Source organism: Salvelinus namaycush, chromosome 28 (genome assembly GCF_016432855.1).
Source record: "Salvelinus namaycush isolate Seneca chromosome 28, SaNama_1.0, whole genome shotgun sequence".
Classification (NCBI taxonomy): Eukaryota; Metazoa; Chordata; class Actinopteri; order Salmoniformes; family Salmonidae; genus Salvelinus; species Salvelinus namaycush.
In genome coordinates, this window is record NC_052334.1 from 31922912 (window position 1) to 31949628 (window position 26717).

General features: G+C 38.9%; 2 protein-coding genes across 2 annotated transcripts in view; both read right to left on the bottom strand.

Annotated features, from left to right (window-relative positions):
• Positions 1-17746, bottom strand: part of LOC120023072 (rho guanine nucleotide exchange factor 10-like) — a 105214-nt gene extending 87468 nt beyond the window's left edge. Inside the window, exon 1 of the mRNA XM_038967027.1 lies at positions 17601-17746. The gene's annotated coding sequence lies outside the window, so the exon portion shown is untranslated. The remainder of the gene's footprint in view (positions 1-17600) is intronic.
• A 794-nt stretch (positions 17747-18540) lies between these two features.
• Positions 18541-23666, bottom strand: LOC120023532 (protein CLN8-like). Its single transcript, XM_038967559.1, has 3 exons — positions 23594-23666; positions 22163-22828; positions 18541-21745 (listed from the first exon to the last, which is right to left on the bottom strand). The coding sequence occupies exons 2-3, from the start codon at positions 22715-22717 to the stop codon at positions 21431-21433; spliced, it is 870 nt and encodes a 289-aa protein (XP_038823487.1). The 5' UTR covers positions 22718-22828; positions 23594-23666; the 3' UTR covers positions 18541-21430.
• Between the last annotated feature and the right edge of the window lie 3051 nt (positions 23667-26717).

Sequence of the window (26717 nt, forward strand, 5' to 3'; positions counted from 1 at the left end):
GAGAGCCAGGGTTGCCTACGGCGGCCTCTCTCAATAGCAAGGCTATGCTCACGGAGTCTGTACATAGTCAAAGCTTTCCTTAAGTTTGGGTCGGTACTCTCTGTTTAGGGCCAAATAGCATTCTAGTTTGCTCTGTTTTTTTTGTTAATTCTTTCCAATGTGTCAAGTAATTATCTTTTTGTTTTCTCTGTATTTGGTTGGATATAATTGTGTTGCTGTCCTGGGGCTCCGTTTGTGAACAGAGCCCCAGGACCAGCTTGCTTAGGGGACTCTTCTCCAGGTTCATCTCCTGTATTTGATGGCTTTATTATGGAAGGTTTTGGAATTGCTTCATTTTAGGTGGTTGTAGAATTTAACAAATATTTTCTGGATTTTGATCATTAGCGGGTATCGTCCTAATTCTGCTCTGCATGCATTATTTTGGTGTTTTATCTTGTACACAGAGGATATTTTTGCATGCAGGTCTCAATTTGGTGTTTGTCCCATTTTGTGAATTCTTGGTTGGTGAGCAGACCCCAGACCTCACAACCATAAAGGGCAATGGGTTCTATAACTGATTCAAGTATTTTTAGCCAGAGCTTAATTGGCATGTCAAATATTATGTTCCTTCTGCCTTCTCTCAGATCGTTCACAGCTTTGTGGAAGTTACCTGTGGCGCTGATGTTTATTCCAAGGTATGCATCTTTTTGATTGCTCTAGGGCAACGGTGTCTAGAAGGAATTATTTCTCTCTGTGTGTGTGTGTGTGTGTGTGTGTGTGTGTTGACAGGGGGCCAGGCAGAACCAGTTTTATGACATGTAGAGGAGGATCCCTGAAAACCACAGTGAGAGAGAAGAATGTAGTCAGTCAGCCTCCAAGGAGTGGAGCTTAAAAGTATATTGGATATTTCTCTCATTAGAAATCTAACACACTTTCGGAATGTTCATGTCAGCAATAACTAATGATATATCCTTGTGTATGCAAACTGCTCGGCTATAAGAGCCCATGAAGAGAACTGAAACAGATCTACAGAGCGTGTTAACATGCAGTAACTCAATGTATACCATTGCATAGCTGAGTATTATGTTCATAGCTGCTTTCTAAAGCCTCCGACAGACCTGAAATGTTATCTGACCTAGACACAGGGATCAATATAGCCAGAGGAGCAGCATGGCATTTCACATCAGCAGCTGTAATTACACAGGTGTCGGGTGTGGGAAATACACTTCAATAGCATGGCCTAGGGTTAGGGTTAAACCTGCACTGGCTTTATTAGGGTAGGTCACCCAAAAATTATAGATTAGAATATATTTCAATAAAATATATTGGGGAAAATGTATTTCTCAAATATGTTTAAAAACACAAAACACACCTCACAACCTTCTCTACCCTGATGATAATGTTGAGTCTCTATTGGCTTCTGGTACGTTAGCATTAGGTTCCCAGAGTGGCATTTTGCATGCAAAAGTTGGATCATTGAGTTGTAGTTGAAAACACATTCTGCAGCTATTGAGGTACCACTTAGTATGAAACATAAAAAAATACATGAAGTGTTTATTTTGAAAAGATATCTGTAAATATATTTTTCCTGAGCTGTCAATCACAATTTGAAATGCCTGCCCCAAGCCCCGCTTCCAACTGACAATTCTTCTTCAGAAGGTGAAGACCACCACTAAAAAAAGCTCTTGTGGATAATGGCATTTTATTTTACATTCATAACGTTTAATTTTATTTATTTTTTTACCTGGTGGGTGACAGAGGAAGAAGAACCTTGCTTGCAGTTCAATACATTTTTCATCGAGCTTGCTAACACAGCTAGCTACCTAGCTTGACACCAACGTGCAACGACTGACCATGGTAAGAATTATTTTGAAAATTAAAGTTGAGTCCAGTAGAGTTAATGTCATGTATGTATTAGATATAATGTAATTACCAAAGCCATTGTTAAATGTTCTTGGCTAACCAACCAATGTGTTGCTTGCTAGCTAGCTACCTTAGCTAGATTTAGTGACGGTTGGCTGTCTTTGATAGAACTGGCTAGCCCCTTATTTATTCTTGAGTGGAATTATTTCACTGACTCTCCGTCACTGCATTATCCACAGGGTAACTCAACTTGTGAGTCTGCAATAGACACTGGAGGTGAAGGAATTTGCATTGTAAGTATCAATAACATATTCAAAAACATTATTTAAAAAAGACATGTTAAGTGCACAGAGGTAATTTGTACATTTTGTGTTTCAGATGCTACCTTCTAGTAAGTATTTCACTGTTAGTCTACACTGTTTACAAAGCATGTGACAAACACAATTTTATCTAAGTGACTCCCATGCCACATTCAACATGTTTCAGATGCGACCTTCAAGTGACTCCCATGCTACAATTCAATGAGTTATTTGAGCAAAAAAATTAAGATTATTGAAAGCACTCTGAGTTGTCAGTCATGAGTCATTCAAACTTTTCAAAAGTATACCACAGCATGCATGCTACTGTGACTTAGTGCTGAACTTTGTAGTTTTATACATTTAAGGTAAAAAGCCAAATTCATTAAAATACATGGCATCATCTTTATGAAATATATTTTACTAGCTACCATAGCATGCTGCCAAAATGTTTTTCCACACCACATATTTAAATATATATGTAGACATATATGAATACAGACAATTTTATAATATGTCCATATATATACACTACCAGTCAAAGGTTTTAGAACACCTACTCATTCAAGGGTTTTCCTTTAATTTTTACTACTGTCTACATTGTAGAATAATAGTGAAGACATCAAAACTATGAAATAACACATATGGAATCATGTAGTCACAAAAAAAAAAGTGTTAAACAAATCAAAATATATTTTTTTAGATTCTTCAAATAGCCACCCTTTGCCTTTGACAGCTTTGCACACTTTTGTCATTCTCTCAACCAGCTTCATGAGGTAGTCACCTGGAATGCATTTCAATTAACAGCATGGATGCACTATATAAAAATCGGTAAGTATGTCGGAATCGGACGATATTACCTAAAAATGCCAACATCGGCCCAATTTCTAGTTTAACGCTGATGTGCATACCTATCTAACGTATGATGCCACAAAAAAATACAGCGCTACACAGAACAAAGCAGAAAAATACTAAGCTCACACTTCCAACAACTAAACAAGTTCAAGTCGAGCAGTCCTTTGAAAGAGTAAGAACATTTCAGCGAGACAACTGAAAGGCAAAATCCATTAACACCAAGATAAAGGAATTCATTTCCCTTAACAATCAACCGTTCTCTGTTGTGAATGATGTTGGCTTTCGCCGACACCTCGAGCCCCGGCACACATTACCAAGTAGGCACTATTTTTCAGATGTTGCACTACCGGAGTTATACAGTATTGCTGAAACGCACATATATGAGCTACTTGCGTCACTGCTATTAGCTTCACAACTGACATTTGGACCAGCGATGTCAGCCCCATGAGCATGCTGAGTCTGACAGCATAGTGGGTCGACAAGGATTTTGTACTGAGGAAAGCCGTATTGCATGCTCAAGAAGGGGCTGGTTCTCATACCGCTGCTGCCATTTGAGAACATGTTTGAAACATGAACACACTCCTAGTGCCATTCGGACAACTGACTCGAGAAATAAGCTCATCAACTGTGCCTGCAGCAGACGTGATACCCTCTGTCATGGCATTGAAAATCCTGCTAAAAAAAACTGCCGACACAGACCGTGGGGTTAAAACTTGAAAAAGTTTATTTTTATATCAGTATCAGGTTTTTTTGGGGCAAGGAAAATATTGGATATCGGCCAAAAATTTAATATCGGTGCATCCCTAATTAAACAGGTGTGCCTTGTTAAAAGTTAATTTGTGCAATTTATTTCCTTCTTAATGTGTTTGAGACAATCAGTTGTGTTGTCACAAGGTCAGTGGGGTACACAGAAGATATTCCTATTTGGTAAAAGACCAAATCCATATTATGGCAAAAAGAGCTCAAATAAGCATAGAGAAACGACAGTCCATCATTACTTTAAGACATGAAGGTCAGTCAATACGAAACATCTTAAGAACTTTGAACATTTCTTCATGTGCAGTCGCAAAAATCATCAAGTGCTATGACGAAACTGGCTCTCATGAGTATCGCCAAAGGAAGTAGGGCTGGGCGATATGGCCAAAATATAATATCATGGTATTTTAAAAATGTGACGGTATTTTATGTTTTTGATTAATAAAAGTTCTAAATTTGCTTTCAGTAGTGCACTCTAAATTATTTCAATGGGTCTATCTCCATTCTGATTGGTTTATACCGTTCAATTCAACCTAAAATTATTTCCAGCATTTTCATAAATTTCTGCATTTCCTGCACTCAAATTAGATAATTTCCACACTGCCACTATATGGGCAAAAATACTACACCTTATTTTTAACCAAATGTTGCAATTGCGATTTAGATCAAAACACTTGGATGAACTTTTGGAATCATGGAAATAGAATTATAATAAACATTCTATAGTTTAGAACATAAATAATAGTGGGCACTTTGAATACAGTGTTTTACATGACAACGAATGAAAATGCCATGGACGAGTTATTGTGACAGGGTAGGAACCAAAGTGATGTTCAGTGTTTCCTAGGGGACCCTATAATCTTTGGCTACATTAAATCTTTATTCATATAGCCAACATATACATGCTTCACCTATTCCTCTTTGATTTAGAAGATACTGTTGCACAAACATGCTGATTTAAGCTTCCACCAGTACTGGTATCAGGCTGTATTAACTAGCTATGTTTGCTCTGACTCAGTACTTTTATTAGCATTAGTGGTGAACACGATTTAGCTTAACTTGTTAAGAAAATACAAACTAGCTATTTGCAGATGTAAGAAACACAAACTAATATTGTAATTATAGAACGCTCGTGGATTTATATTAAGATCAAAGTGGAAACGACATCGTTGTCGTCAACATTGACCATGCAGACTGAACGAAAATGTCTCGTGGTCAAGCAACAACAAGGAGCGCTCCTTGAGTGACAGGAGGTGGGACTAGGTCTGTGTGGAAAGCGGCATGGAGAGCAGAAAGGGATGACTCAAGTAGCGGAGTGAACTATAAAAATGGACATTACACACAGCATATCACATTTAACAAACCAAACATTAAAATACCATTATAGAAGGTAAAGTAAAAACCCAAACGGTCCATGCATAAATACCGATATATATTAAAATACGGTATACCGCCCAGCCCTAAAAGGAAGACCCAGAGTTACCTCTGCAGCAGAGGATAATTTCATTAGAGTTACTAGCCTCAGAAATTGCAGCTCAAATAAAAGCTTTACAGAGTTCAAGTAACAGACATCTCAACATCAACTGTTCAGAGGAGACTGCGTGAATCAGGCCTTCATTGTCGAATTTCTGCAAAGAAACCATTACTAAGGACACCAATAATAAGAAGAGATTTGCTTGGGCCAAGAAACACGAGCAATGGACATTAGACCGGTGGAAATGTGTCCAAATTTGAGATTTTTCGTTCCAACAGCAGTGTCTTTGTGAGACACGGTGTGGGTGAACAGATGATCTCTGCATGTGTATTTCCCACTGTAAAGCATGGAGGAGGAGGTGTTATGGTGTGCTTTTCTTGTGACACTGTCCGTGATTTATTTAGAATTCAAGGCACACTTAACCAGCATGGCTACCACAGCATTCTGCAGTGATATGCCATCCCATCTGGTTTGGGCTTAGTGGGACTGTCATGTTTTTCAACAGGACAATGACAACACACATTCAGGCTGTGTAATAGCTATTTTACCAAGAAGGAGAGTGCTGCATCAGATGACCTGGCCTCCATCCCCCGACCTCAACCAAATTGAGATAGTTTGGGATGAGTCGGACCACAGAGTGAAGGAAAAGCAGCCAACAAGTACTCAGCATGTGTGGGAACTCCTTCAAACTGTTGGAAAACCATTCCAGGTGAAGCTGGTTGAGAGAATGCCAAGAGTGTGCAAAGCTGTCATCAAGGCAATTTGAAGTATCTCTAATATATTTTGATTTGTTTAACACGGTTTTGGTTACTACATGATTCCATGTGTTATTTCATAGTTGATGTCATCACTATTACTCTACAATGTAGAAAATACTAAAAATAAATAAAATAAAAATAAATAAAATTTTTGGTAAAGGTAACGTAAGGGTAATGGCGGACTGAAGGGATTTATGTAGAGCACCTCAAGATAAAACATAATATTCGAAATATCTGCTAAATTAGACTAAAATATTAGCACTACTTAATCTGGTGAGTGATAACCTTCAATCTGGACAATAACACAAAACAAATCCTAAAACTAGAGACATTTATCGACAAATATTACGAAAACAGGCAACAACCAAACATGACGGAGAGTAAGACAGGGGAACCGATTCAAAAACGAAAACGTGACTCCTCAACCGACACGGATGATTTAATATTCTCACCACCGGGAATGGTAAAGGTCGAAACCGATCTGTTAAAATCAATAAATGACAAACTGGGTATACTTGAATTAGTTAGTAAGGATATAAAAGAGTTGAAGGCAAGCCTAGAGATGAGTGATGAAAAAGCTGCGACATTGGAGAAGCAAACACACGCGCTAAAAGGGACAGTCAATAAGATTGAAACCGAAATGAATGGAATTAAAAAGGAGAACACCGTTCTGAAGGAAACCTTACTAGACATACAAACTAGATCCATGAGAGAGAATTTGGTACTTACAGGTATCCAAGAAAAAGAAGGAGAAGTTCCTGAATCTATAGTTAGAGAGTTCCTCCTTACAGCGCTTCAGATTCCACGCGAAGTTATCGACAAAATCCAACTTGAACGCGTTCACCGCTTCGGACAGAGAGGGCAGAGGTACGAACGCCCAATCGTTGCCAAATTTGCTTCATTTAAAGATAAAATAATGGTTAAAAGCCTGGGTAAAAGACTTGCTGGGACCAAAATTGGCATGAATGATCAGTTTCCGAAGGAAATTGCAGAACGGCGCAAAGTTCTGTATCCAATTTTCAAAGAAAATAGATTAAAAGCGAAACGAGTAGCTCTCGTCGTTGATAAACTATATATTGATAACCAGTTGTTCAGAGACACAAAGACTACTCCATGGTTATTTTAAAATTACAAAGTTCTCATAGACGAGGGAAATAAACACAATTCAAGCCCGGTTACTGATTGTAACAATACAATAAAAAATATAGCTTTTCTATAAATCTTCACATATAACTAATTGAACACACAAGCACTAATTCAACATAGTGAAGATAAAAACTAAGTAAACAGAAGGCACAGTATGTGTGGATGGTATGGTTTGTGTTTATTTTTTATTTTATTTGTTATGTTTGGAAAGTTGAGTGAGTGAGTAATGAAATGGTTGCATATCCCAGAGCCAATGTATTGCTGTGAGCCGGGTATGAGAGGGCTTTCAATGTTGTTCAGATGATGGATATACTTTTATAATGAATTATACGTCTTATTTATTTATTGTCCTATCATGGAGAACTACATTTTTTATTTATTTTTTTATAAATTATATCTAATTATTTATTATCCTATTTTAATGGTACGGTCCATGGCACTATACCCTAGACACCCACCTGAATGACCCAGATACTAAGGAGAAGTCCCTAACTGTTTTATGTGCCCGCTGTAAGCGGTCTGTATGCAGCTAAAATGAGGTCAGAGACCAAGAGCAGCACTGCCCCCTCAAGATTCTGAGCCTGCTTGGCAGGGTTGGTCCTGCAAAGCCAAAGCCCCATAAAGGGAGAGCATAATATACAAGGAAATTCTCAAAGCTGCTAATGAGAACCTTGACGACCTTGTACCTAGCCGGTGGGGATTCCGGTGGGGTGCCCCCACCCAGGCAGTGGCAGTGCTGGCAACACTAGCTGCAGTAACCCATGGGGAGGGGGTCACACTCGGACATTCAGAGAGGGGGTATATTATTGTGGCCCTGGCGGCACAAAATCAAAGTCGGACTGCATGGAGATGCGTGGGGACATGGTCATGACGGATGACCGTATTGTGGGTGTTTCAGGAATAAGGTGTACATTTGACCTCCATTATCTAGGATATGACAATGGTAAATAAATCTCTCAATTTTTGCTAATTTTTTGTGCGGTCTTGCAGGCCTTCTCATGCAGCTGCAACTGCAAGTGCATTTGTAAATCATGACCCATCTTGAGTTGGGCTCTGGGATGGTGCAATTGTTGAGAAAGTGAGCTTATGGTTGTGTGGGGGTAAGGGCTGAGTGTGTGTGGGTGTATGTGTGTATCCCACAACTGTTGCGAAGGAAGAAGTAAAAGATGTTAGGGACAATAGAGGATGATCCACAGATATATATAATACAAATCGAGGTGAGGGCAATGGAAATGCATATGGTAATTGATCTTCTTCAATTCGGTAAATGGCACTGTATGCTCTTTTCAAAGAATGGATCCCAGTCGGTTCAGGGCTATGGGATACAGGGGGTCGAGGGTGGTCTACCGGGCATTGGGATGACAAGCCATCTCGAGATGAGGCCTTTTAGCGGGTGGAATAGTAGGGACCAATTGGAGGTTTACTTAGTAGAAATGCAAATATCATGGTACAACTATATAGACACTCAATCATTATGTTACTTTTTAATAGTACGTTTACAAAAATATATTCTGATTAAAAGAATGAAAGGTGTGTCTCATTATGGTAAGTGGTGAAATAAGTATAGCCAGTTACAATTGTAATGGCTTAGCAGATAATAAGAAAAGACGATCAGTATTTACCTGGCTAAAAGAGAAGGATTATAATATCTATTGTTTACAGGAAACCCATTCAACAGTTTTAGATGAAGTTTTGTGGAAAAAGAACTGGGGGGGCAAAATATATTTCTCCCATGGGCAAAGAAATTCAAAAGGGGTGATGGTTTTAATTAACAATAATTTTGATCCAAATGTGCAAATTGTCCAAACAGATCCTCAAGGTAGATGGATTATTTTAAATATGTTATTGGACAATAAACAAATATGGCTTGTTAACCTATACGGTCCGAATAATGATGATCCAAGCTTCTTTGAAAATATATATAAGAATTTATCAACTCTACAAGCAACACTAGACTCTATTATTATAGTGGGAGATTTTAATACGGTCTTAAATACCTCTATAGACCGGAAAGGAAATCACACTACAAACTATCACCCTCAGGCACTTAAGGAAATCATGAATGTCATGGATATATTGGAATTAGTGGATATATGGAGACTTAAATACCCTGATTTAGTGAGATATACATGGCGGAGGCTGAATCAAGCTAGTCGTCTTGACTACTTTCTTATACCATTCTCTCTGGCACCAAAAGTTAAAAAAGTGTTGATAGGGGACAGAATGCGGTCGGATCATCACATAATTGGCATATATATTTCTCTTACAGAATTTCCACGTGGGCGAGGATATTGGAAATTTAATCAAAGTCTACTAGATGATAAATTGTTTAGAACTAGGACAGAAGATTTTATAACTGACTTTTTCAGACATAACATAGGTACAGCAGATCCCCTTATTGTATGGGACACTTTTAAGTGTGCCTTTAGAGGCCATGCAATTCAGTACTCATCTATAAAACAAAGGGAATTTAGATCAAAAGAGTCCATATTAACAAAGGAAATTGAAGGACTAACAGTACAGTTAGATAGCAATAAAAACGGTACCATAGAGGCACAGAATAAGTTAGAGGAAAAACAAAAAGAAATGGAGGAACTTATTCAAGAAAGATCCAGTGTAATATATTATAAAAATAAAGCGAACTGGATGGAATATGGGGAAAAATGCACCAAATTCTTTTTCAATCTTCAATATAGAAATGCTACCAAAAATTTTTTATTAAAACTTGTTACAAATGATGGAGTCACGCATGATTCACCAAATTATATTTTGAAAGAGGAAGTAAAGTACTTTAAGAATATGTTTTCGTTTCAGGCTCCTCCATCTCCACTAACTGAAACTAATTGTATGGATTTTTTCCCTATTAATAATGTAAAATTAACATCTGTACAGAAAGACTCATGTGAAGGCCAAATTACAGAGGAGGAACTGCTTGATGCAATTGGGGCCTTTAAGGATGGGAAAACTCCAGGGCTGGATGGCATACCAGTGGAAGTATACAAAACTTTTTTTGATATACTCAAAGGACCATTATTAGCTTGTTTTAACCACTCCTATATAAATGGTAGATTATCAGACACGCAACAAGAAGGTCTGATATCGTTATTACTGAAACAGGACCCAAGTGGTATATATAAAGATCCAGTCCAATTAAAAAATTGGAGACCTCTTACACTTCAGTGTTGTGATGCAAAAATCCTAGCAAAATGCTTGGCGCATAGAATAAAAAAAGTTTTGTCAGATATTATTCATCCTAATCAGACAGGTTTTTTACATGGACGATACATTGGAGATAATATAAGGCAAGTACTGGAAACAATAGAACACTATGAAATATCGGGGACACCAGGTCTGGTTTTCATAGCTGATTTTGAAAAGGCTTTTGATAAAGTACGACTGGAGTTTATATATAAATGCCTAGAATATTTCAATTTTGGGGAATCTCTTATAAAATGGGTTAAAATTATGTATAGTAACCCTAGGTGTAAAATAGTAAATAATGGCTACATCTCAGAAAGTTTTAAACTATCTAGAGGAGTAAAACAAGGTTGTCCACTATCGGCATATCTATTTATTATTGCCATCGAAATGTTAGCTGTTAAAATTAGATCAAACATTAATATTAATGGATTAGAAATCCGTGGCTTAAAAACTAAGGTGTCATTGTACGCTGATGATTCATGTTTTCTTTTAAAACCACAACTAGAGTCTCTCCACGGCCTCATAGAGGATCTAGATACCTTTGCTATCCTCTCTGGATTAAAACCAAATTATGATAAATGTACCATATTACGTATTGGATCACTAAAAAATACACATTTTATATTGCCATGTAGTTTACCAATTAAATGGTCTGACGGAGATGTGGACATACTCGGTATAAAAATCCCAAAAGAAAGAAATGATCTCACTCCAATAAATTTTTATAGAAAGTTAGCAAAAATAGATAAGATCTTGCTACCATGGAAAGGAAAATACTTGTCTATTTGTGGAAAAATCACCCTGATTAACTCTTTAGTCATATCACAGTTTACCTATTTGCTTATGGTTTTGCCTACACCTAGTGACCTGCTTTTTAAATTATATGAACAAAAAATATTCCATTTTATTTGGAACGGCAAGCCAGATAAAATTAAAAGGGCCTATTTATATAACGAATATGAATTCGGAGGGCAGAAATTATTAAATATTAAAGCATTAGACCTCTCACTAAAGGCATCAGTCATACAAAAGTTATACTTAAATCCAAACTGGTTCTCTAGTAAATTGGTACGAATGTCTCATCCTATGTTCAAGAAGGGCCTTTTTCCCTTTATTCAGATTACACCTGCTCACTTTCGGTTGTTTGAAAAGGAAATAATCTCCAAAATATCCTTATTTTTTAAACAAGCCTTAGAAAGTTGGTTGCAATTTCAGTTTAATCCACCTGAAAGGACGGAACAAATAGTACAACAAATATTGTGGTTAAATTCAAATATAGTAATTGATAAAAAAACTGTATTTATCGAAGAAATGTTTAAAAAAGGTATAATTTTGGTGAATGATATCATAAATAGGACTGGTGGAGTTATGTCACACATGCAGCTAACACAGACATATGGAAATGTCTGCTCTACCCAAAATTACAACCAATTAATTGCAGCATTACCACAAAAATGGAAGAGGCAAGTAGAAGGGGAAAAAAGTAAGGAACTTGTATGTCGGCCCTGTATTAAAGAACATAAATGGTTAAAGAAAAGTGTGATAAATAAAAACATATACCAATTTCATTTAAGGACCAAAAAACTGACAGCTGTGCCATATAAATTGCAAAATAGTTGGGAAGAGATTTTCGATGTACCCATTCCATGGCACATGGTTTATGAATTGATACGCAAAACAACGCCGGATTCAAAACTTCGAATTTTTCAATTTAAATTACTGTACAAAATTCTTGCAACTAATAGAATGTTATATATATGGGGTATACAATCTTCCCAGCTCTGCAGATTCTGTTGTGAGGAGGCAGAGTCATTAGATCATTTATTTTGGTATTGTCCATATGTAGCTCGTTTTTGGTCACAGGTCCAGGAATGGCTGAAGAATTGCAACATTTGCCTAGAACTAACGCTACAGATAGCAATACTGGGGGATTTGAAAAGCCATAGTCAATCAATCAATAATATAATAATTATTTTAGCAAAAATGTTTATTTTTAATTTACAATCTGTAGAAGCTATGAGAATAGGAAGGTTCAAATCTTTTGTGAAGCATCACAGCACAGTTGAAAAATATATGGCAAATAAAAATCCGAAATGGATGATGTTGGAAGATAGATGGGAAGGGTTGAGTGGAACTGAAGGGTGGGACTAATAACAAGATAAACAATGTAGGGCATACGGGATCTGTGAAATGTGTATAGCTTTTGTGAAATAGCACAGTTACAAGTGGAAATAAAATTGGATGGACAACAGAAATAGAGGAAGGACTAAGAACAAACAAGAGAGAACTATTATAAAGTAGTCTGTGTCTGTAAAATAGGTATAAGATGTATAAATTGAAGGTAAAAGCAGAAGTGTTTATTAGTTTACTCCAATTGGGGGAGCGGTGGTAGGGTTACGGGGAATAATAATAAAGGTATATTCTTTAAAAAAGTATGTATGTCTATATAGGTATGTGTATGTATATATGTATATATGTATGCATGCGTGTATGGATATATATATTTACCCAAAAAAATATGGGGGATTGGAAATGATGCAGACAATTACATTGGAAGCAACATTCTTTCCGCAATATTAAGCTGATCCACCCCAAAAAAAAAAAAAATAATAAAAAAAATAAAAAATAAATAAAATCCCTTGAATGAGTAGGTGTTCTGAACCTTTGACCGGTAGTGTATATGGGCTGCCGGGTGGCGCAGCGGTCTAAGGCACTGCATCTCAGTGCAAGAGGCATCACTACAGTCCCTGGTTCGAATCCAGTAATTTGACCAATCGTCACAGAAGGGGTGAATGAAATCATTCCCTTTTAACTAGCTTAACTTCCCTTCTAACCATCTCAGTCCAGGCCTTTGAACACAGAAGTTGCTGGGAAAAATGAGAGTGTAGCCACAGATATTTCACAGGATGTATAAGTGTGAAGCATCCGTTGGCGTTTCCACTGACTACCAAATATGGTGATGAGAGGAAGCCCAGTGGCCGGCAGTGGGAGAAGATGGAGCCGAGAAGATGGAGCCAATTGGATTTTGGACGACATTATGCTAACATTTGATCAATACAGTTCTGTTAACCAAAACTAAAATCTGTTATGAACAGAGTGGACTAAGTTAGCCTTCGTCAAAGTTTTTACAAATTGCATTGTTTAAAAGGAATGCAAGGGAAAATTGAGTTAATGCACACGCGCACTTCAGAGTAGACGTTCTCTAGCAGAAATATGCAAATACATGCTAGAACGCACCAATAGGATGTTACTAACTTGTGCTTGGCTCTGCCCCCCTCCTTGCTTGTTCTGCCCACTATGACTCATTTGTTCCCATTGGAAACGACAGGCTGTGGTCTATCTTTGGTGTAGCACTTGAGTTGCTATGTAACGTCCCATCAAAGATGGAGGCCACCACCATAGTCACAGTCACTCCGAAAGAGGGTCCACACCCATCCAGTGCAGACTGGGGCCTTGAGAGAGAGTCCAGCACGTCGTCAGAAAAACAGAACACTATGTCAGTGTGTGAGGCAATGGGAGAGAGAGCACAAATAGGTCTTTCTTTGTTAGTTGCCCAGCTTATAGCTCTGGAGGCATTTCAATATCAATAGAACAAACTGCACAAAATTGCCTCACAACCTCAGACTACGACAAATGACAATAGGCCAGTTAAACGCTTCCAATTGTTACAATAATATGCATTATGCAGACTTCAAAGTGGGTACTGGAGATAATGTGTTTAGGACTTTTGTTAGGTCACCCAAATAGTGTAATTAAAAAAGACATAGGTCACAGAGCCTTCATATGGAAAAGGGAAAAGTGTCCAAAAATATTGAAAACAGCAGAACTAGAAGCTATACAGCTCGAGTCATATCCAATTCTGAACATAGATGTTCACAGCTGGTAAACACTTACTTTGGTACATGACAAATTTTCCATGTCCACCTGCAGAAGGAAGGACGGCCCAGTCAGTCAGTTTCACAGCTGTGCTATATGCTGATCCGTTCCACATTACATATCAGTGACTCCTCAGTGGTGGACGGGAGGATTTAAAGTGCATGATCGATCAGTCCTCTGAAAAATGGGAAGTATGCTCCTCTCTGCGGACTGCTATGTACTCTGGCCTGGCTCTCACCCTCTGCCAGACACTCGGAAACTTTCCCATAAGCCTCTACCCACTGGATGGACTTACAGAGCCGACACACACACTTTGGGAAATTAGCGATTCTATCCAGCTGCATCTGAGAGAGACAATAACAACCAAGAAAAAAAAACAGCAACAGACCCTCCAATCTGAAAGTAACCCTCTGTTATGAAGCCGACGAAAAAACTAGGCAGAATGCTGAAGGAAAGTAATAGCATTATCCTCAGCATGTAAGCCTAAACCAGGAGCCAGAGCTTCATGAGCCAAGTCAAAGATTATGTTATGGTGAGATGGAGATGTACGTGTGATGTTTGCTCTGCAGGAGGACGTGTCACGCATGGCGGAGCGTGCCATCTACAGGCCCAGGGCTTACCTGACTGCTCAGCAATAGAACCTCTGTATGCAGTAGACCGGGTCACAGCCAAGAGTCCTCCACAGTCCCTAAATGTTACCCGTTTCAAGAAACTAGGCGTATGACGCACGTCACTACTTCCAGGAGAGTCTTTTTTTTTCAAAATACGTTTGACAGAAATACCTTCTGGAATGTGAACTTTCATGTGCCTTAATAACAAACTTGTTTGCCATCTGTAAATATGAATAAAATTGTTAAATAACGAGCCTAGTTGGTTTAGCCACGGAAAATACAGGAACCTTCCCACTAGCCATGATTGGCTGAGATAAGATGGGCTGGACATGCCGAGAGATGAATTCAGATTGGTCTGCCATGTAGCATGCTTCTGTCTATAACATAAGCTGCTAAGTATGTGTGGCTAATCCTGTCTACCGTGGTATCACGGTAGACAAGATATCACGGTAGACAAGATATCAGATATCAAGAATAACTGAAAAAGTTTTGCTACTGCTCTCAACATTGTTGCCTTGAAGTTAATAGCACTATCGACAAAGCTCAATGGGAAAACGTTGTGATGGACTACTTTCTGGAGGTGGTGGGGAAGAAACGGTCTCCTTGTCACAGAAGAAGTTGACTGAGTTTTGAAATCAGTGGAATGCCCAGTGGAAGCAGAGAGATGATTGCCAGATACAGAGAGTCCAAAAAGAGGGCTGTTGTATAAAACACCGGTCTACTGATTACATCTTCAAACTTAGTGCAACCATGACAGAGGGAGAAGCGTTCATCCATGTATACGGGTAAGAGTCTAGCGACAATTTCAGATATTATCCGTTTCTAATTTTGTCATTAAGTAATTTTCATTGCAAGTTAAAGCGTACTGTTATCTAGCTAGCTAACATTTGCTGGCTGGCTCGCTAGCTAACGTTACGTGTATGATCTGCGTAGAAGCTCTAGAAAGAGGCCCAAGTTGGAATTCCGAGTTGGATGACCGTTCAAATACATTTTTCCCAGTCTGAGTTTATATCTTTCACCAGTGTTCCCAGTTGTTTTGAACGCAGCATTAGAGTTGGAATTATGGTTAATTGTTTAACTAGCTAGCTACATGTCTAAACAAGACTCCACTATGCAAGTTACCCTTTCACTGTCCCGTATCCTGTGCATGTGACAAACTTCGATTTTATTTTATAAAGTGTGTGTTTACCAGAGACGTTAAGGTGAAGAACAACTTGGCCTGCACCAAAGTCAGATTAGGATATGGGCCAAGGACTAGATAAAGTAAATCTATACTACTACGTTTTGCTTTTACTTACACCACTTTTAGTCTTGAAATCTTAGGTTGTTCACTACACTGTGAATCTTTAAAGAGATGGATGGGGCCAAGGCTTAAAATGGTGTGAACGATGCTGAATGGGGGTAGACAGAGCTCTCCAGTAGGAATACCAAAACTGTCACGGCCATTCTCTCAAAAGTGGGGTTACAAGTTTATCAACTTTCAAAGCAGAATTACTTTCATTGTTCTTCAACTGCATTGTATAATATAACATTTTCTAGCTCGGAGTCTCTACTTTTAGCCAATGTAAAAACACAATTTTGCTTCATGTGACCCATCACCTGGATTTGGTCCTAAATACCAGAGACTCTTTTTTTAGGAGTCATTATCGGGGGTGGAGGCATCTGTACTCACAGCAGCCAAGTGACGTGGCTATTTGCTAAGAAAACGACCATGTAGTGTGCAAATCTCACAGGCTCCCAAATCTCTGATGAAAATTGAACTGGACAAGCATGGAGCCAGACAATACAAGAGAAGATCAAAGCGCTCACCGTATCAAAAGCATCTTTTAGCAGCCTGGCCCGAAGCACATAAGATTCCTGAAATACTCTTTGATCGGATGGGGTTGCAGGCTACTCTAACAACTTGGACCAACAGTTTGATTAAATTGGACTTTTCTGATTAATACAAGTGTTACCAAAGAAAGTTTCAGATCATTAGAGTCATGCACTTGCTTTATTGAGGAATGCTATGCATGGCATGACTAAGTTAATTTGTTAGAGTGGAGTTAGGGGTGAGTGCTCTGGAACACTTTCTAAGGACTCACTGTTTGAATCAAACGTTGATACACTGTACAAAGTTTGGAGAGAGAGAGAGATATGTACATGTCTTGGTCTGAAGTGGACAAAAATAATAAAATTCAGGTTGCACTTGTTGGTATGCAATCCATGTTATGACTTTAAGGACATCTTGATATCATGCACCTGCACCCTTGAAAAAGAAAATGGGCACCACAAATTTCAGCCATTGAGTTTGTAGAGAACATCTAGCAATTCATCACAAGATTGTCATTTGCATGACAGCCATGTCCCCTCCCTGGCCCTGCCAACTTCTGACACTAAAAATCAGTGATGAAAGGCTGTGCATAATACATATTAGGAAATGTACTCTTTGCCTTGCTTGGAAAGATGAAGGTACAGAGGTTTACAAACAGTTTACAGCAGCCGAACTAAAAAGAACCAACCAGGACGATATATTGTAAGTCAATACACTGCATCTCGTCTGACAATACGTCACATGTTAGCCAAGACAACTCGCCACGTTATAACAGCGCAGCAGGGATCGACCACTCACTTTTGTTTGCAGAGAAAAAACTAATTGGATAATGAAAGTAGGATCTGGTCTATTCGCTGTTACCTTCCACGTCCAAATACAGCTAAACATGTGGTTACTACTGTATTGAAAAGTCTCAAAATTACATATAAACCACTTTCAAACACTCTTAAAGTCCCATAACATAAAACTCACCATATTTAAACTCCTGATGAATAACGTCCTTCTAGTTCCACAGTAAAGATGTGTAAACAAATCTCTGTCAAAACACTGAGTATGAACTTCTGCTCGACCAAGTGAATTTTCTGTTTTTCCATTTTCCTAAGCTTTTGCAAATGCAATTAGACTCAATCCAAGAGACTGCCTCCTCCTCAGTCATTGGTGGCGACTTCGAGGGAAGAAGCCTTAATTGGCCGAAGGGGCACTCAATCACATTCCTGAGGTCCCGCCTAGGATGAAGTACGTGTGTGACAATGTGTACCACGTGATCAGTGAGGTGGCTCCCTTGGAACAGCTGTGCATGCATTAGTCAGTCAACAGTGAACGCATTACCATATGTGATCTATTTGATGTATCTATATAATTGCTCTATGTTCCCACTTTATAAACTCATCATAATCTGACTTTGCCACGTCAAATTTGAAGTTGAAGTAACTAGCCTACTACACACTCGTTTGTTAATTTCGGCACATATGAGCGAGTTCCATAGGTCTGTGGTGAGTTGGGTCAATATTGCGTTGAAGTGAAAAGCATTTATTCTGGCTGTAAATAAATCAACAGTAAACAATTCCCAAAACGTTACTAACTCCAAGCAGATGTCCATCTATTCTAGACAAACATGTGATGTCCCACAGTATCTTTCCAAATCTGTAATATATAAGTTCATAGACTCAAAGTTTCCCCACACATCTGAAAAGCACCAGAAAGTAAGTGCGGCAGTTTCCATTGTCCATCCAGCATTGAGATAATAGCGCGTCCAGACAGGTATTTCATCCTATCTTGCCATCTAGTGGATAAATAATATATTGCTTTGAATTTATTGAGCACACAGCAGTAACTCCTTCCTCATAAAAATGTTTCTAATAAAGAACAAACATGCATTTCCCCCAAAATATAGACTAGACAATACAAAGAGTATGTTGAAGGTTTTATTGACAGCTCATGTTAAAGTGAACAGATTTGAGTGGTAGTCAGAAAATGACTGTCAATGTGTGAGCATCCATCACACAACTTCATACTGACAGACAATAGTAGAAATTAATGGCAAATCCAACACTGTTAATATACGAGCTCAGAACTAATTAGACTGCATCGTAGTAGAAAACGCTTAAAGAATGACAAAAATCCCACTGGAAATACAAATAATCAAGTAGAGAACCCAGAAATAACTCCATTGTATTTGGTTAAAGCTGGCATCAACCAATTAAAACAAAGCTACTGTGTACATTTTCTTTGTTGTATTGCTATATTCTGAATGCCAGGCAAACATGTCGACCAAACAACAAGACTTACTTCATAAGCTTAATAATAAAACCTGAATTCAAAAAATATAGTAAAGTTTAGGTTAATTATGACTATGAAGGCCTTCAGTCGTGCATCTATTTGAATTCAATAATCTATTGTAATAAAAAAATAAAAGCAAGCTAAACAAGAGATGATGCTTGTTCCCCCTTTTCATCTCTAACCACTCTTAACCCCAAAAAATAAACTACAAACTCATTACCTAAGACTATGAAAATACTGTAATGAATGTTGAGGTTTTCCCATGTGAATTACTTGTAATACCCTATCCTTTCTAACCAACACCAGCAGAGTTCTAGGATATATGTCTAATGAAATCCATTTGAACAGAAGACATAACATGAACCTATGATGCAAAGCAGATTGAACCTAACCATTTCCCGAAGAGCATCTAGATGAGAATGAAAGCGTGTTTAACCAGTGTGGGTCTGAGCCCTTAGATCGCAATATCTACTAAGCTAACATATGAAATTGTTTTAAAAGATGACCATAAAATGTATAATTTAACCATTTGATTTAGAATTTTAGGACCCCTGTAGGTATAAATACTGTATATATAAATTATTTAATTAAAACATTGAATTTGGCCTTCACTGCTATAGCCCATAAAAAAACACATTGAATAACAGATTTGTACATCACAAAACACAGTCAAAAGGACTAAGGTTTTTAGGTATTTTTCCTATATCTGAGAGACATAAATTTGACCCATGTTTGTTCACTTTATTAGTGAAAATTTGAACCCAAAGCACGTTGGGCCATTTTTACAGGCCGGTCCAAGGGTTACCTTCAGACGACTCTCCTGAAGCGTGTGTCAAAGAGCAAAACATTGGACACCGTCGTGTTCATGAAAGTCTCATCTTTCCATTTAGTTTGTAGCTCAAACAGTTTGGTTTTTAACAGATGATTTCGTAATTATTTTCTTGTCTGGATCCTGTGTAGAAATATAGCCCTTTCACAAACCCCATATTATGGAATAGGCGCAAGCTTTATAAATAGGAAGAAAGAGGGGATTGAGCTGCAGCCACTACAAGAAATGGTAAGTCTAGCATAAACACATGGGGAGCTATTCGATATTTATAATGACATCACCGTGATGCGCACCGGTGTAATGCCTTGGTGTCATAAGTTGTTTGTACCGTTGATATATTCTTATTCTATTTTCCACACCTCTCAAGTCAAGAGAGGATTTATGAAGTACAGTATGGCAGTCTGGATGTAGTTCAATGTGGGTGAGTAGTTTCCAAAAGCTCCATGCTAGACTACAGGACTGAAATGCATCTGTCCACAAACAACCAGGTTAAGGGTTCAAACTCACACACTCCATCTCACGTGAATCTTGAATGAACTGGATTTAAATTGTCAACTTAACTAATTTGCAGGTTTATAGAAGGTCTAGGAGATAGCAAACAAAGGAGAGATTACTCAAAGAATGAACCCCCAACTTCATTTTCCGACAGATCAGCAGTAGAGAGAGTTGATAAGTAACAAAAGGAAGACATCACCATCCATTTGGCCTGCACCGTGGTGCTTGTTAGTCTATCCACTCCCTTTGGTGACCCCCCCTGAAAACAGCACTGCTTCTCACAGCTCTCTTAGCATCCACTGTCACACGTTTAGAGAGTCTACACGGAGTCTATACTATTAAGTCAACCCCACTATCAAAGATACGACTCAGACATCCACAGAATACAGGAACCATTTTCTCAAGATTAAATTAATTGATAAAGATTAAACTAGAGCACACAACACTACCAGCACACATTACAGTCTACTCTGAAGCAAATCAGAAATACTTTTTTACGATACAGAAAGAAGTTGCTTGCCTTCCAATGACGTTCGAAAGCTGTAAGACTTTCCTCATCTGCCAAATCGTGACCGTCTCCAATCTCAGTCTGTCACTGAGTTTGTTCTCAGCGAGTAAATCTGCTGCCTCATGGACTGGTCTGTGCTCAGCACATAGTGTTTGAGTGACCACACACTTTACCTGTAAGTGCACTTCAAACAAGCCAACACCCCATTCCAGAGAGGTTAACTAGCACATTCACAGCTTTCTGCTGGAAGCTGAACTGAGTAGACAGAACAATAATATGCCTTTCTCTCTGTTCATCTGCACTCCCACTCAATAAAGCAACACTATCAAAAACTGCGAATAACCAACGGCATACGGGTCAGGCCAACACTTTTCTACTATAAAATTAAGTTCACCTATGACATTTCTTGTCGTCAAAGGCCCTTTCACCCACGTCTTGTAGAGACAACAGACCTATACTGAGAACCTTAAAAACACAGTAGTTCAGATAAACTTGAAATCCTCAAAATACTTCAAACACTAAAAGCCAGAGTTAGTAAGAAAATAGTATTTAAAATGGCCTTTCCTTTCCGTTACAAACTTAAAAGCCAGAGTTAGACTATTTTTCGCTTTGAATCACACTTCCTCTCCTTTACAAACATAGTAAAAGAAACATAACTGTACAAAACAGGTTCACAGTCCTTGGTTCCGTTTAGCTCTCATGAGGTTTCTCTTCCCGTTCCCCACTGGGGCCGTTGGGCAATGGCTTGTTGCTGAAGTTCCAGTCGACAGGGTTGAGGAGCTGCATGGTCTTCTTGTGTGTCCAGATTGGGTTGATGAGCACTGTGAGCAGGGCCAGGCCAGTGTAGAAGAGGACTCGCTGGGGCAGAGCCACGTACATGTTCATCTCCCCCCAGTGGCTACAGCTCACCCACCACATGTAGTAGGTAAGCACCATGCGGCAGTGGAACATGTGGACCATCACCCATTGGTTGGCCTTCCAGAAGAGGGTCCTCGCCCAGCCCGCCTAGGGAGAGAAAAGATGGATACTTAGAGAAGGAAATTTACTGATTGGGTAGGGGATAAAGACTGCCACAGTGTTTGGGGATATATATAACAATGTATGGATTGCATATAACATCTTGGACAATAAAACAAAAGTGGCATGTGAATTCTCATGTGATTTGGGTCCATTTCTGCCTAGAAGTTCCCCTTTCTCAGAATGGTCACCTTCATTTATCACTGCTGCATATCATGGCAAGGTCTCAGTGTTGAGTACGTAAACAGAAAAGGGGAATTGAAATCTCTGTGCTTTCTATGTCTAGCCCACCAGCAAAACAACTGAACTATAAAAAAAATAAGCTTACAGTACAGCTTCACAAATGGAGTCAAACAACAACATTCTGCTGTATATGATGAAAGGCACCAGACAGACAAACACTACCTTTAGTAACATCCAAGAGATGCAGGTGAAAGGCGTGCTCATCTCCAGCAGCAGAGTGACCATGGGCAGGTAATGCCCTAGTGAGTCCCAGACCACGGCCCCAGTGAATCCCGACAGGGCAAAGAAATGGTGGGTAGCCAGAGCGAGGTCGAAGGACCTGAACACCACACTGGAGAGATGCAGCGCCACATTCTCAAACAGGAAGAAGCCCGTGGCGGTGAGCACGGTGAACCACGACCAGTGCTCCTGACCTCTTATCCTGTCCCTTGACAAGGCCGAGTCTTCGGTTAGCGCTCGTAAGCCTGCCACCGTGCTCTGGAGGCCGAATACAGCCCGTGTGACCGCCAGGTTCCAGAACACCTTCTCCTTGGCCAGCAGAGAGTGGTAGGTCTGGGAGAGGGCTGTGGACACCAGGTGGGAGAGGAGGAAAATGGCAGTGTAGAAGGCAAAGCCCAGGCTGATGATCTGGAGGCGAAGGACCCAGGAGAAGTAGTCCGGACTGAGGTCAGCGGGGCTCTTGAATGCCGTCAAAGGGTTGGCCTGCTGGGAGGTCATGTTGATTTGTGTGGGTGGGATGATGTCTGTTGCTCTTACATCCGCGGAATTCTCACAGAGTTGAGTAACCAGTCATCACTGAAGTGTCCCATGGGTTAGTTATAAACCACCCTGCAAAATAAATTAACGCCAACACACAATGGTCAATGTTCATAAAATAGTTATGACATGTCAAAATGTGCTAGATGACCCATAGACCGTTGAACAGTACTTTCTATACCTAACCAAAAACATAATCAGTTATTGACCCAAGATAAGGTGATTTTGGTATGTTAACTTCTGGCTATGCTTGAAATGACACAGAGGCACACGCATGGAGAAGTGAGTGATTTCACATCTTTCGTTTGACAGACGATAACATAAGATATCAGGCGCCTGTTTATCTGAGGCAATTCGTCTGCCCATGTGTCAATTGAATTTCCAACAACGTAGTCTGATTAATCAGCCTGTAATACACAATTAATTGGTATATACAGCCTGAAACTAATGCCTGCAAAATTGTGTAAATGTTCCTTACAAGCCAGAATGTTTAATAAAATTACATTTAAACTTACTCAAGCGGTTTGTCCTTCAGCTGTTGGAAACTCCTAACCCCTCGAGTTAGCTAACGTTAGCCACAAACAAATTGGAATCCGTAACATATCATACTAAATGGTCTCTCGCATTTACGTACAGAATCATACGAAATACTGAGACCACGTTTTTACAATACCTCTGTTGCAACATTGTTGCATGTTATATTCTCAAATGTAACCGAACATAATGTAACGTTACTAAAACTAAATGCTTTGGCTAACAAGCCAACAGTATATGCCGAGTCATTGCCATTGTAGCAAAACGTATTTTTTGGGCTTAAAAATCTTAAAAATAACTTACCTTATTCTTCCATTATTGGCAAACAGAGCTGTCTGTGAATTTAGCAGCGGGTTAGTTACCATATGAATTCAATTTGACAAGGAAGAGGAAATCCCGCCCTGTGATATTTTCCCTGCTCTCCTATTGGCCAATCCTACCCAGGCAAGCATTTTACCGTGTTTCTATTGGCCCAAATGTACATGGCGGCATCTCATTTGTATTTCTTGAGGCTCTTTTTAATGATTAATTAGGTATTGTCCTCTCTATATGCAGTATGATAGGCGGCAGGATCATTTCATATAGTTCAGTAATTAGTTCATTACATTGCATGCAATACCAACTTGTTTAAATGGAGGGAGGAAAAGAAAATAACGAGACACTACCCAGTCCCTCAAACTTTTAAATGTTTTTCATCAAAAAATTTAATTGCAGAAGTATTTACATCAGATGATATCAGCAATGATTAAACTACTTTTAAGAGGCAAAATCTTCAAAGAGTTAATTCTGAAAAATGTGTAAAATAGAGAAATACAGTGGTGATGTGTTTAAAATAACAGAAAAAAATACAGTGAGAAAATCAGTAAACACTATAATATATAAAACATATATAAATGCATCTTTGATAAACAGGTGAATAATTAATTTATGAATGTAAATGTTAACTAAAAGACAATGAATAAACAAATTATACATTCCGTATCAGTATTTTGCATGCCATCATACCAGCTTATCAAAAATAACCAGAACAAAGGAACAAATTGATAACAAAACATTAATAAAAGCAGAAAATTAATAAAAGCAGTTTCAATGAGGCATATATTATATATTAATATATTTATATATATTTATTTACAAATAATGAATATTTGGCATTATATTCATCCTCACTATAGATATGATATACAAGAGATGAAAATAGTTTTAGCTAAACAACTACCTTTTTAATTTGTCGAGTAATTTGAGTCATTTCACATTCCGAGACCAAGGAAGTGGTGTAAAAGTCTATCTTGATCAATATATTCAAGAAAAAGTCCCGTCAAAAGATTTCATAAATACTAAAAGCAGATAGACAAACAAACATGTAGTGTGGCCATCGATGAAGAGGAACTGTCCTAGACCCCAATCCATCATTTTTGGGAGAAACAGCGACATGTGATTGTTGCGAATGAACAATAAACATCACAGCGTGTGATAGAAGAGTGGTGAACTACAGAAGTTGGGAGTTCTACATTTGCCTAATCAAAGAATATGGCATTCTTTTTCTGCTGCCTTCATTAGAATGAAGCTAAACTAAATACTATGTTTATCTGTGGTACCAGTTTCAGTCGGCTTTATGTGAAGACGATAAAACAAAATAAAAAGTAAAACAAACTACATCTACCAGTGACTTTGTTTTCCAGACAATTCATGCCCAATTAGTTGGCCTTTTACACCCAGCACAAAACCACTATAACCACAAAAGCTGACACAATATCCCATAGACATTATAGCCTGGTTTTAACTGCCTGGTTTTAAATGACACACAAACACCCTCTGGTGTCCGTGTGTATTCTGCAAGAGTTACTGTCATAACACATTAGGACATACAGAAACAATATGTGGGCATGGAAAAGACCATGGGTAACAAATCAAGTGGAAACAATATTAGAAATCGCCATGTCATAATTTTTTTACACATAAAAAATAAGTTGAGCGTCATCTAAAGTACTCAAATGGCACTGTGAGTTGTACTTACAAGCGAAGAACAGCAAAAGCAGGCAGATAAACAGCAATACAACCCTTTGATGACAGTTATGTAATGGTGGGCTCAGAAAGGGCAGAGTATCCTGAAAGTAACTAGTTTTACCAACAGTGGAGAACTGATGGTTGTCTGTGGCAGGATAGATACTTTTTTATGGCACAATTTGTTATTCTATAAATGGCACTGGTATGTATAAAATGGAACATTATAGTTAGCAATTCAAATGCAGAGTACAGAATTACTCTCATAAATGGAAGGGTAGTAAAAAAAGCAGCCTGCTTTTCAATACTGAACATCCACTATAAACTCCTCTGATCCTCCATGTAAAATGGTGTATTACACTTTTTAATTTCCCCTCGACCTTTCAAATATTCATCACACAGACATAAAAGCATTGAAAAAAAGAAGCTAAGCTATGCATGAATATGCTGCTAAAGCCATGGTGTATAGATTGAATCTGAGCTTTCAATCAGAGTTGCTGGCTCTCTACCTGGGCTACTTGCCATTCCTTAGGCCATCATGTCACCATTCATAATGCTGCTATGAGCATTGAGGGTTATCTGGATGGAATCCAATTGGAAATGGTACTGTAGAGGAGAAAATACGTCTGAAAGATGAGCCAAAGTAGTGGACAGCTGTCTCACTAAGGCAAACAAGAGAGGAAGAGAGAATATTTGGCACACACTCATAGAAGCAAACTCACATGCTTGCTTGCTTGCACACACGCAAGCACACCAACCACGACAAATTTGCATATAAATACCACACACACACACACACACACACACACACACACACACACACACACACACACACACACACACACACACACACACACACACACACACACACACACACACACACACCTCTGTCATTTCAATGACACACAGTAAAAGAAGCAGCGAGGATGTCAGAGTGTACCTTCCAGGGATGCCCGGGCTGATAGAGACAAACCAGATCTATGTAACCCACATACTGCTGTGATCACCATGTACTTTACCATGTTATCCTCAACAGTGGAGGCAGTACAGTACAACCACCAGAACTTCTGCTTTCAAGGGCCTTTGAGGCAGTCTGGTAGATCTTTCCAAGGACCTTAAAGGGATGACACTTAAGTAAGCCCCCTATCTGTAACCAGCACACTGGGGTATATGAGAAAACCCCATCACAACCTCCATCACAGCTACCATCTCCATCCACCTACAGAACTACCGCAGCATCGAACAACACCAGCTACACCTCAAAGCAGAGATCCCAGCCTCCCCTAAGTCAGCATGTGTCAGTGTGAGTCTTTCTCTGCCACTGCTGCACGTCTGTCTGTGTAAAACTGTAGGAAGTAGGAACAGCAGGGGAACATCGCTAACCTGCCAACACAGATCCTGGCTTCCTGCACGACAGATAACG